Raw genomic sequence first — 13,073 nt, forward strand, 5'->3', positions numbered from 1 at the left:
TGGGACGCAACTCCATGGGAAAGGAATTATTCTTATTTCTTATTTCAACCATTACGTATATTAGCTGTGACACATGAATCAAGATGCTATGACCGAAATATTTTGATTGACAGATGACCGTTGATATACTATTGGCTAAATTTAGGTGTTCAGGCTGACGGATAACTAACTGGCCTGTAGAAGATAATGAAAAAAACCCCCACAGATTTTTAGACAGTTCTTTTTTTATTTTAAATAGAAATTTTCTAAATTTTGGGACAATATCGTCTGATAAAGAGTACATTTATAAAGTTTCAGCCAGAATGATTTGACATTTAAATTTGATTTCCCTACGACTTTAAATAATTGTTGTTGATTGCAGCTGTGTCTAGTAGTTCCCATTGATTTTGCTTGTAAAGTGGGGAGAATGGCGCTAGGCTTACCGCACCGTGACGTCACTGCTGGAAGATGTCAAGAGGGAGGGGTTACTATATTTGGGCAAAAATGGCCGCTCCCAGACTCAGTGATCACGACGAAAATTATTGTTTTTATTTTTTTACTCATTAAAGCCAAATTCATTAAATCACCATGAACGCATTAGTTTTATGTAGGGTTGTCAAAAGTATCGATACTCAAAAAAGTATCGATACTGAAATGTTGTATCCGGATACAATACTCATTTTGAAAAGTATCGAGTACCAGTCGCACCTAAACCGTCATTCATCTAAAGTGCAGAATAGAGGAAAATGCACTTTCTGAACACTGTGATTGAATAATTCTGTGCACTTTTCAGTTTCAGACTTTTTTTGTAATAGTTGCAGCTGCTGAGAATTATTTTTGTTTCTTAACTAGTTTGGCTAGTGTCATTGTTATGTGTGCAAAGCATAGCCAAGGAAGGAACACTTAGTTTTAATTTTGTAAGTTTTTTATCAAGCTTGCTAAATACTGTGCACAGCAAACAAGCTCAAAATATTGTTCTTATTGTTTATTGTACTTATTTATTTATTGTATTTTAATTATTAATCAAAATATTTCTGTTGAAATTTTATCCTTGTGGTATCGAAAATGGTATCGAGTATTGAATATTTTCCTTAGTATCGGTATCGAGTTGAAAAGTTTAGTATCATGACAACCCTAGTTTTATGTATAGATTAATATTCCTTGCTGAGCTGACTTTTCCTTTGAGGAAAATCGTTCAGTTATGATCGGTGGCAGATCGATGGACACACCACAAGCAGTGTTATTAATTTAGATCCGTTTTTGCATTATGGTTGTTAGGGACCTGTTTATCTTCGAGATGATGAGTGAATCACACAGGTAGAACGAAGCGGTGTGTGCGGTGGGCGATTCATGGCGCCGAGCACTCTGACCCACCTGCAGGTCGTTCTGTGGGTTCCAGTCAGAGTCAAAGATGATGCAGGTGTCGGCGGCCGTCAGGTTGATTCCCAGCCCTCCTGCTCTGGTGCAGAGCAGAAACACAAAGCGGTCCGAGTCTGGCTTGCAGAAACGGTCAATGGCCGCCTGCCGCAGGTTCCCCCGCACCCGGCCGTCGATGCGTTCGTACGTGTAGCTGAGGAGTCAGACACACAGAGACAGTTTCCTGATGAAACCAAAACCTTTAGAAAATGACCAACTTTAAGCTTTCAATAAAGGAAAATAGTTTGAACAGAACAGAATTGTCTCTTTTCCTGATAGCGATCAATAAAAACAACAAGCTGTTGTGTTAAGGTGAGATCATGGAGACACTAAAATCACGGTTATGTCACAGGCAATGTCTTCCTGTTCCGACCATCAGGCTGAACAATGAGAGCATCAAGCTGAAAGATTCAAAACCTGCTCATCAGACTGAACACAATTTAAGTGGCGGGAGCATGGCAGTGGCAGCATTATGCTCTGTTTAAGCAGGGAAGGAGGGAGGCGGTGTAGAAGCTACTGGAAGCTGCGGGGGACCAAAGCTGATGCAGACTGAGGGTTTCAACAATCGTCCACTATGTTTCTGCACCCTTGAGGGTCTCACCAATCATCCCCTCAGATCTCTGCACCCCTGAGGGTCTCATCAAATGACTCCTCAGATCTCTGCACCCTTGAGGGTCTAATCAATCATCCCATCAGTTCTCTGCACCTGAGGGTCTCATTAATCGTTCTCTCAGATATCTGCACTCTTGAGGGTCTAAGCAATCATCCTATCGGGTCTCTGCACTCCCCAGGGTCTCATCAATCATCCCATCAGATCTCTGCACCCTTGAGGGTCTAAGCAATCATCCTATCGGGTCTCTGCACTCACCAGGGTCTCATCAATCATCCTCTCAGATCTCTGCACCCTTGAGGGTCTCATCAATCATCCTCTCAGATCTCTGCACCACTGAGGGCCACATCAATCATCCCATCAGATCTCTGCACCCCTGAGGGTCTAATCAATCATCCTCTCAGATCTCTGCACCACTGAGGGTCTCATCAATCATCCTCTTAGATCTCTGCACCCCTGAGGGTCCTATCAATCGCCTGCTCAGTGGACAGATGGAGGTCTGAGGCCAGAACCTGACAGACAGACATACAGCCAACTGTAGACCCTTTCTCTCTATATCTCTCTCACCGTCTCTGAATGAGGTAGTCCTCCAGGATGTCCAAGCAGCGGACCATCTGGGAAAAGATCAGCACTTTGTGACCCCCCGACAGCAGCTTGGGCAGCAGCTTGTCGATCAGAACCAGCTTACCAGCCGCCTGAATCATGGCCTGCAGCTGGAAGGCTGGGGAGTCTGGACTGTGGCTCTTCTTGAAGCTTTCCAGGATCTTCTCCTCTGCCCCTGAGAGAAAAGAAGGAAAGGTGGAGGGTACTTGGTTTGGAACATTTCCAGGTGTTCTCCTCATACCAGTGAAACAGAATCAAATGAACAGATTGAACGCATGTCTAGGCTACAGAGAAGTTACAGAGAGCTGCTCTCAGTCACCTGTGATCAGGTAGGGGTGGTTGCAGCACTTGCGGAGCTCCATCATGGTATTGATCAGGTTCGGCATGTTGTGCTGGTTCGCTCCTTTAGAGAGGAAGGAGAAGTTCTTCTCCAAGATGGCACGATAGTACTTCTTCTGGATGTTGGTCAGCTCCACCTAGAAGAACAAACCATTGACTCTTAGAGGCCTGTCAGAGCAGTAAAGGCAGCATTAGACATGGACATAAACTCAAGGCAATAAACAGTGCTCAAAAAAAAAAAGGGAACACTTAAATAACGGATCTTGGATCTGAATGAAGTAAATATTTTCACTGAATACTTGACGCTGTACAAGGTTAAATGTGCTTAAAGCAAAATAACACAGAAATCATCAATGGGAATAAAATTCATTAACCGAGGGAGGCCTGGATTTGGAGAAATAAAAAAATGTAAGTAGAAAAAAAACACTACTGGCTCATCAAACTTCCTTCAAACAGGTCAGATGAGGCTCAGTATTGTGTGCGGCCTCCAGGTGCCTGTATGACATCCCTATAACGCCTGGACATGCTCCCGATGAGGTGGTGGATGGTCTTCTGGTGGATCTCCACCCAAACCTGGACTAAAGAATCCTTCAACTCCTGGACTGTCTGTGGTGCAACATGATGTTGGTGGATGGATAGAGACACAATGTCCCAGATGTTCTCAATCGGATTAAAGCCTGGGGAATGGACGGTCCAGTCCATAACTTCAATGCCTTCATCTTGAAGGCACTGCTGACACACTCCAGTTACATGAGGTCTAGCACTGTCCTACATTAGGAGGAACCCAGGGCCAAACAAACTAGCATAAGGTCTCATAAGGGGCCTGAAGATCTCATCTCGGTACCTGGCAGTCGTGCTACCTCTGGTGAGCACATGGAGGGCTGTGCAGCCCTACAAAGAAATCCCACCCCACACCATTACTGACCCACTGCCAAACCGGCCACGCTGAAGGATGTTCCAGGCAGCCGATGGCCCTCCACTGTAGCCCCATTTCCAATACCCTCTGAAAACCCATTAGTGCCGAGCTTGGTTCCATAAGACTGTTTACACGCCAGCACAGTTCCTCGCCTCCAAGTGGCAATCTACGGTACAACAAGCAAACCAACATGGCGGCGCCCATAACATTTAGGAAGTTTGCAGAGTCAGGCAAAGAAGGCAGCCTTTGGTGAATTTATTTGACAGAGTCGGCTTCTGGGAAGTGGATACAACAAATGATAGTCTAATCAGGTCTTACAGACGCAGGAAACAACGAGAGACTTTGACGCTCATCACACTGCTAAGCAGAATCCTCACTGGAAGTCGTGTGGCACGGTAGGAAAGCTAGTATTTTTATGAATACCTGAAATTTCATGATTACGGAGCCTGACTGTTAGGAGATGACGCGGTCTGCTCATGCACTCTTTGTTATCTGAGAATCGAGCCAGAACTGAACCGCGCCGAGCCCTACTAATGAACTTGTACCAGTTTGGTTCGCTTGTGTCGTAATGTTATGACTTTATTCTCGTAATATAAAAAATTTTTTCTCGTATTATTACAACTTTTTTATCGTAATGTTACAACTTTATTCTCAAAATAAAAAAAATCTCTGACCTGGACCTAATACTCCGTCGTACTACTTCCTGGTGTTTTGGGATTATATAAAATTATGTTGTAATTTGTAGTTACCGATCCATCGTTACCATATGTCAATTTGACAAACCGTAGTTGTAGTTGTGGATTTTGACCTGGTCTGTTTCCAACGGACCGGAGCAAAAAAATAGCCCAGCTCCGTATTTTGACGGTGACGGACGGAGAAGATGTGCGTGGATGGTGACGTGCGGAGGAGTAGCGGTGGATGTGGAACAGTTGTCATTGATTAACATGACAGACAAATACTCCGCATGACGTACATGAGCGGCGCGGAGCGCTGTATACACACAGTGTAAACAAAATCAATTATTATATACATATATATACCTCATAAAAAATATATATAGACTTTATAGAAAAAAAAAAACTGCAGCTGCAGCTGTAGTCCCACCTTCTTGACTTTGATAGATGTGACAGTTTTTATCATTTCATGATATGCTTCGCAGGAACACAGAATTATTAATAGAATCATGAAATAATTATGTTCACTTCTTAAAATGTAATCAATATATTGAACTTAATGATTTACTTGTAAAATAATTTCTGTATTTTTTCCTAGTTTAAATAAAATTAATTGCAGATTTAAAGAAGTATTTCCTAAGTTATTTATTCATTATATTGTGGCACTCTTTACCTTCCTTATTCACCTGAATTGTTGTTTTTTATGGGTTTTATGTTTGGTTATTTGAATTAGAACAATTTTTCACAATCTTATGTTAATGGGGGAAAACAAACTCTATTCATCTTTAGTTTAACTTTTAATGTTTTATATATCATTTTTATTTAAATGTGTAATATAGCTGCTTATCAATGAATGGCTGGTCAAAGGAAAATATGAATCAACTAGAGATTTGTTAATTAATCGATACCCTGCATCCCTAACTTAAAGTATAGTTAGTATTAGTGAAGGGATGCACCAGAAGAGCTGCATTTAATGACTGCATCATGTCCTCAGCAGCTGCAGAGGCCTGTTAATGACACACTGAATGAGGTCAGGCGTGTGGAGGCAGAGGAACACCTGAAGCACGTAGGATATTAGAGGCCTGCTGCAAAATATCCAGATTTCAAGAGAGCTGCCGTCCTCCCAATGCAATCTGGATCCATTCTTCAACAGATAAACCAAATGGCTGATTAACCCCCAACATTCAGTCCTGTAGCTCTGCAGAGGCTCCATCTATCTGACCCAGGAGGGTTGGAGAAGGGGTGCATCTATAGGCTGCTGGATGTGGACACTATCGTCCTCCTCTATCACTCTCTGTCCTTCAGGTTTAGGAGTTTGATCCCGCCCACTTCCACACCTTGACTTTGGCTCAGCAGCAGTTTTGAGCTATGTTCACACCAAACACAAACGCATTGAATTTTCCATGCTGTGAAAAAAAAAAAATGTGAAGGTATGGCAAGTCGTTTTCACATTAAATCTGTTAGTTAACTATTAGTTAACTATCATAAAGCTTCTTCCAGACCTTGAGTTTAGCTAAACCTGGTTTAGCTAAACCTGGGGGTTGTGATGATAGCTGGAAGGAATCAAGTCAATTGCTGCATTGTAGGTTTTTGAACATTTTATTCTGAGTCTTTAAAAAACCTACAGTAATGCAGTAATTGAGTTGATCCCTTCCAGCTATCATCACAACCCTCACTGCCATAGAGGGGACCTAAACACCTCGCCTGTTTCAGCCAGGCCAATAATTCCCTCTAAAGACCCCCCTTTCAGAGACATAGACAGGTGTCGGGTATTACAGGCTAAGAAAGAACTCAAACAACCCCATTCCTAAGGGGCTGACCCGTTCATCCGGTTCAATTTGCATGTTTTCTAAAGGCTTTGTTGGGCTACTCTATAAAACCTTGAAATCAGCGCTTATTCTGACATTTTGAATTGAAAAAGCTTCCTGGATGCGAAGCGAAACGTCTTCAAACTTGGAAACCAAGTCAGGTGGATTTTTTTTTACTTATTTTTGGAATGAGTTCTGAACGTGTCCTTCGCATCACCGAGCGTTTACTGAACGCGACTCTATATCAGGATAACATGGAAAACCGCAGACCCACGCACTTCGCTTGTGTTCACTTTAAACTAGAACAGAAAGCAGGGAGGATTCAGGAGAGCTGGACCAACGTGTTCTAAGGACGGTTCAACCGTCCACTCAGACAGTTGGGTGAGTCTTAGGGGTGTAAATCACATCCATCATGGCGATTCGATTCAGTATCGATTTCCTGACCCAACGATTCGATTATTTTCGATACTCAAGAATACACCACGATTCGATTCGATTAATCTATTAAATTTTTTTTTATTATAATTATTTTTTTACACCTTACAGGCTAAACAAAGTTTCAAGTTTGAAATAAATCAATGAAAGCTGTAATATCATTATGCATTTTCTTTAGAAACAACAGCAAATAACAGAAGTAGAAAAGTTGCATCAAAAAATACTGCAAAAATACTGCACAATATCAGTGTAATGAGTTCAATGCAATACCTCGGCTCCAGAGAAACTGTCCAACATATTTTTTTAGAATGTAATAAATATATTCAGGAAAGAGAGATGTTGCGTAGAGAGTTAGACAGGAATAAAAATAAACTAGATATAAGGGAATTGTTTCAAAGGTCATCTGGGGATGTAGTTTTTGGTAGTATTTTAAATTTTTTAAGAAGAATGGGTATTTTAGGGAGAATATAATAGTTTGTCTGGTCCATACTCCATTCTGGAAGGTGGCGGTAATGCACCTATAAGTTGTTTGCCAACCGCCATTAAAAAAAAGAAGAAGGCTCCAGAGTGTCGACGTCACCGCCCCCTTGAGAGACGCTCCGCTGCTCCTCTCCCAGATTGTAGCTGACCGCAAACAGTGCAGCAGACAGGAGGCCGGCTTGTTTTGTTTTTATGATTGAAATTGCAGAAAACAACTCGTGAAGTTTGACCCGCTAGAAGAGCGAGGTGCGCGAGAACGCTGGGACCCTTTTTCCAGCTGGATCTCCGCTCTTTTTGGCCCTCATGTCCCTCGGTTGTCGGACTAAACTCGCCCCCACTTCCTCGCCGCCTCGGCCGTTTCTAGACCCACAGTGTGTAGCTCAGACCACGCTTCAATACTGAGCATAATTTAAAAATGTCAAGCTTGCTGCAACACACTGCTGTAAGGGTATAACCAGGAAGCGCGGTAGGAGGGCAAAATAGGTTTAGCAGCACCGCAGCACGAGAGGGAGAATTACGCCCAGGAGGAAATGGATAAAAATAGACCGGAGGAAAAAAAAAAACATGAATCGATTATCTTGCGGACGTGTCGATGCATTGGATCGTCGGCTTTTGGATCGATGCATCGATACAAAACGATTATTATTTACACCCCTAGTGAGTCTCTCACCTCGACGATGGTTTCCTCTTTAGGCGCCAGATTCTTCTCCACGTCATCCTTCAGTCTCCGCAGCATCATGGGTTTTAAAATGGACTGAAGCTTCTTCACCTGTTGGAGAAGCAGTTAGACACAGACAGACTCTGCTGCTTGGCTCGCCGACACATCCGCTCTCCTCCCGCGGCACCAACGTCAAACCCAGCTGGACTCACCTGCTCGTCTGTCTTTAGGTCTCCGAACTCCTCCAGGAAGGAGGTCTCTGAGGGGAACTGCTGAGGCTCCAGGAAGTTCAGCAGGCTGAAGAGCTCCTCCACCGAGTTCTGCAGAGGGGTTCCGGTCAGAAGCACCTTGTGTTCCTGTAAGGATGCGGAGCAGAACGGATGTTAGAGCAGGGTTTGGATCGCTGTGATCAGGGGTGGATTTAGGAAATTTGGGGCCCTAAGGAAAGACAGGCAGGGGGTCATCTGAATTGAGAAGACAAAACATAAAACAGCTCATTATACAGATAGAGAAATATTAATAGAATAGACATCCATTATCTGTTCTAGGTTGTGTCCCTCTCTTCTTGTCCCTTTTCTTCTTGTTTTCCTCTCTATGTTTTGTACTTTTCATGCTGTCTCTAAAGGAATGAAAGATTTTTTTCCAGGCCCTAAGCTCACTTAGCTGATTGCTCCTTCCTGTGTTTCCAAAAAGGCAAAAGTAAATAACCCAGTCCTTCTTTTCACTGTAGACAAGCCATGATCTGCTTCTCTGTTCTGCATTTTTCATTTGGATGAAATAATAGCTGCATGAATCATGACAGCAGACAAGATAGAGGAGAGCAGGAGGCGGGGTTACCAAACTTCTTGCTCTGGAGAGCAGAGTTCGCTGCTTATAGATGTTGTCGCCAAAGTCTCCACTAGCAGAAAAAAGTCGCTAGATTTTAAAATCAAAGTGCTATATTTAGCGACTGAAAAGTCGCTAAATATAGCGACAAATGCGCTAAGTTGGCAACACTGCTCTTCAAATCGTTTGTTTTTTCAAATGATTTGCTGCTGTCTGTTTGGACCTTTCTGAACATGTGCAGCAAATGGACTGATCCAATATTGTGGACACTTAAGGGGGGGCGGGGCTGAGACACACTTAATATCACAAGCGTTCTGATGGCATTTTAGTGAAAGAATTTTTTTTAAAAACATAATGTGCTCAAATAAGGAATAGTTGGATTAACCATACATGTAAACAGAGTTTTATGGGGCTTGGAACTAGACAACTGCCTAGTATTGCTTAATGGTAAATTCACCCCCTGGTTGTGATAAAGACTGAAAGCAGACGTGGAAATGAAAATTTTCATTTTAGGACTTCATTACAAACAGCCTACTAGTCTGAGATCAGAACTTTTATTTCCAATCATTTAGCAGTTTGAGTCTCTTTCTTAACATTAGAAGAAGCACGGCGTTTACTTGCTGACATTGACCGTTTCTTAATTCACAAGAGCGCGAGTACGGACTTGTGTTCCTCGCCAAGTATGTTCTTGAGAAGAACACAGGGAAGTGTGGACTCTGTGTAACAAGTGTGTGACTTTCTTCCTTTAGTGGGGGAATAATAATGAACACAGTCAGATAAAAACAAATCAAATGAAAATTTTGCCAAATAAAACAAAATAATTGCCATCATAGTCAGCGGTCCTTCACACACAGCTATGCAGAGAGAGAGCTGCTGGGGACAGGCTAACAGTAGCCCTGGCTGCCGTTAGCCTTGGAGGTCCACTGGTTGCTGCGGTCCTCTCAACATTGGAATTTTTTTTAAATTACGCACTAAATCAGTAAATGGGCCATATAGTGATGCTTTAAAGTATAATGTTCTCACCTCAAATTATCTTAAAACGTACTTTTATTGAATAATGGCAACAAAAAGAGAACTTTTAACTTAATACTCTGAGCTCTGTGAGCACTAACCTGGAAGCTGCTGCTGCCGCAGTGCATGCTGGGACAGCTGTCAATCAGTCTAGTCTAATGTGATGCATGCTGGGTAAATAGGGAGGGGCGAGAACAACATCCGGGAACTTCTGCTGTTCTTGTGAATTGGAAGAGAACTAGGGCCGAGGCTGATGACGTTTCACGAGTACACGAGAAGGCACAAGTACACATATTGAGAAACGGCCATTGTGTGCTAGCTTAGGCTCATTACTGCCAGAAATGTTGCCTTAAATTGTACACATGTGCCTTAGAGGAGAAGCAGCAGGACACGGACCAGGTTCATGAGCTTGAGTCCTTCCAGCAGTTTGCAGTTCCTGTTCTTCAGCCTGTGGGCCTCGTCGATCACCACGCAGCGCCACTGCAGCTTCTTCAGCTCGGGACAGTCGGCCATGATCATCTCAAAGGTGGTGATCAGGCCGTGGAACTTCAACCCTCCTGACACAGTGTTACCCTGCAGGAGAGAAGCGGCGGAGATGTCAGTTGGTGTCCTGCTAAAGCGAGGCGTGATGCCAAAGACGAGCCGGCAGAAGCTCTGACCTGCGCGTCTCTGTAGAACATCTCGTACTGCAGGATCATCTGGCGGCTGATCTGCGAGCCGTGATACACGATGACGTTCATGTGCGTCCAGGTGCGAAACTCCCTCTCCCAGTTAGTGATGGTGGACAGCGGGGCGATGATGAGGAAGGGGCCACGGATGCCCATGCTGAAGATCTCATACAGGAAGGTGATGGACTGGATGGTCTTCCCCAGACCCATCTCGTCCGCCAGGATGCAGTTCTTCCTGTGGAGGAGGAGGAGGAGAACGTGATGGACCCGCCCAGCTCTCCACCAGGAGGAACCCCCTCAGCTGACGTGTCTGAGGACCCACCTGTTGTACCAGTTGAACATCAACCAGTTCATTCCCTCCAACTGGTATTCTCTGAGCTGGTTCCCATTGCGGTAATCTCTGGAGCTCTCCAACTTCTGCCATTTTTCTGGAGGCGGACGATCCTGCCAAAGAAAAAAAGGAAAATTTAGCTTCCTGAGGGAATCAAGGAGCAGAGATCCGTAAAATTAATTCTCTGAAAAACTAGATTCTTTGCTCTTATTGGCTCTGCTCAGAAACTCAGGACTTTCCAACCAGCTCCAGTCAATGATTAATCGCTAAATTATTGATGATTATTGCAATAATCAATTAATTATGATTAATTGTTTCAGCCCTAAACCTAATAAAAAAATATTACTAGGATACTCTAAAAGTGTTGAGGTTTTAACCGATAAACATTTGTTTTATTATTAAGGACTATTTACTTTGTTAAAAAGGTTCATTTTTCATTTCTAGGTCAGCCTTTTCAATTTAGTAATGTAGCTCAGATTACTGAGCTAGATTACTGAGTAATCTAGCTCAGTAATCTGAGCTACATTACTGAATTGAAAAGGCTGACATGTTCGTTACCCCCAAATCCGTCATGTTCTGTCCCATGCAGATAATGGCGCAGAGCCCCATCCTGTCAGACAGACCCTGACAGTACTCTAGCTCTGAGTGGATTACTCACTCAGAAATATGCCGACTCATATTTCTGAGTCAGCAGAAATGTGAGGAAATGATGCTGCCAGCGCGTTCTTGGTCAGGAGATCCGAGACCACCGCAGAAGAATGAGGGACAAGCAGACATCTTCTGTAGATTCGTTTCTACCCACCATGTGTCTGAGGTCTGCCGGAAGCTTCTGGATCTCCTCGAATTCCCTGATCTTCTCCGGGTCCAGGTCCTCCTGCAGCTCCCAGGTGGCCTCCTCGTACGACAGACTGCACCACTTCACCAGGTAGTGGGTCACCTCCTGCAGCAACACAAACGGGTCAGATGGCACGGCTCCGCACAGACCACAACCAAACGGGTTTGACGGACAATCCTACCTCTCCTGTCTCTGTATCCGTGGTAACGGCCACTTCCAGGACTCGGTCCACCTCCACGTAGTCTGGATTGAAGAGGTCCTCGTCAGGCTGCGGGGAGAAAAACAGCGATCGTTCACGGTCCGGCCTGCTATGACCTGTACTAAGAACCAATTAGGCGGTCCGATCAATCATCCAATCACGTCCATTTGGAACTAAGTACGGCTGAAATGTGACAACAGCAGTGTACCGCTAGCCTTCTTTGAATTTAAACCACAGTGTTTCAGAGCTGCCTTTGACTGCTGATGTTTCAGTTAACTGAGGTATCCTGAGTTCAGCCTTTTGATTTATTTATATACCTGCTTTTTGGAAGCGCTTCGGTAGCGCAGTGGTTAAGTGTGCAAGACCCGAGTACAGAGGCCCTAATCCTTGATGTGGCCGACCCGGGTTCTAATCCGGTGTAGGTACCAGATCTGCTTGGGGCCCGGCCCCTTCTTTTCATGTCAACATATGGCAACTCCACTTGGACAAACTGTATTGCACTTGTTTCTTAAGGATCAAATCTCTTTTGGAGTCTCAACATATTATTACCAACATTTGCTATTATTTTATATTTCATTGGTGATCCAAAAGTAGAAAACAATCATTGTCAGTCTTGAAGGAAAAAGCTTCTAAGACTGAGCTCTGCTATTTAACAAGATGACAAAAAATGTCTGGGGCAATATCTGATAAAGATTACATTTATATACGTTTAAGCTAGAATAATTTGACATTTAAATATGATTTGCCTTCATGTTAAAGTAGAGCTGAAAACAGGGAGGAAGGAGAACAGCGGGAGGTTCTACCTCAGTGAAGAGGTGCTTCATCTGAGCCTGCTTGGTCCTGAAGCGTTTGATCTTCTGTTGGATTCTGGGATCCTTCTCCAGTTCTTCCAAAGTGGCCCATTTGCAGTGGAGGTAGGAACTGAAAGAGGACAAAAACAAACCAAGAAAATTCTTAATTCCTGAACTGAACGCAGTGTTCTGCTTTCAATTCACACCCAAAATAAAACGTATATATAATCGTGTAGAATGAACACCGGCTGATGGTTTCCAGCCTTTCTTTCTATTTATAACAGATTTTCCACACAACAAAAACATTCAGGATCAGACGGATAAAGAACTTAAAGTTGAGATAGAAAGGAGCCAGAATAGATCTCTGACTGCAGGAGCAGAAATCCAAGGAATGCTCACAGAATAGCATCTGTGAGCAGGTTTAACATCTAGGTGTTTAATATCTACAGCATATCAAGGCTGCGCTGCTGAACTAAGGATCTTTTTATTGCAGGA

General features: G+C 43.5%; 1 protein-coding gene across 6 annotated transcripts in view; it reads right to left on the reverse strand.

Moving 5' to 3' along the window:
* chd6 (chromodomain helicase DNA binding protein 6) overlaps positions 1 to 13,073 on the reverse strand; it is a 109,020-nt gene that overhangs the window by 45,316 nt on the left and 50,631 nt on the right. For all 6 annotated transcript variants that reach the window (XM_038297540.1, XM_038297539.1, XM_038297538.1 and 3 more), the window contains exons 9-19: positions 12,591 to 12,708; positions 11,770 to 11,856; positions 11,556 to 11,693; positions 10,745 to 10,866; positions 10,414 to 10,657; positions 10,151 to 10,327; positions 8,131 to 8,274; positions 7,931 to 8,029; positions 2,928 to 3,084; positions 2,573 to 2,783; positions 1,354 to 1,549 (exon numbers count right to left, since the gene is read on the reverse strand). In XM_038297540.1, coding sequence (XP_038153468.1) covers positions 1,354 to 1,549; positions 2,573 to 2,783; positions 2,928 to 3,084; positions 7,931 to 8,029; positions 8,131 to 8,274; positions 10,151 to 10,327; positions 10,414 to 10,657; positions 10,745 to 10,866; positions 11,556 to 11,693; positions 11,770 to 11,856; positions 12,591 to 12,708 — 1,693 coding nt within the window. The remainder of the gene's footprint in view (positions 1 to 1,353; positions 1,550 to 2,572; positions 2,784 to 2,927; positions 3,085 to 7,930; positions 8,030 to 8,130; positions 8,275 to 10,150; positions 10,328 to 10,413; positions 10,658 to 10,744; positions 10,867 to 11,555; positions 11,694 to 11,769; positions 11,857 to 12,590; positions 12,709 to 13,073) is intronic.

This window comes from Cyprinodon tularosa, unplaced genomic scaffold (assembly GCF_016077235.1).
Source record: "Cyprinodon tularosa strain WSP-4 unplaced genomic scaffold, ASM1607723v1 ctg390, whole genome shotgun sequence".
Classification (NCBI taxonomy): domain Eukaryota; kingdom Metazoa; phylum Chordata; class Actinopteri; order Cyprinodontiformes; family Cyprinodontidae; genus Cyprinodon; species Cyprinodon tularosa.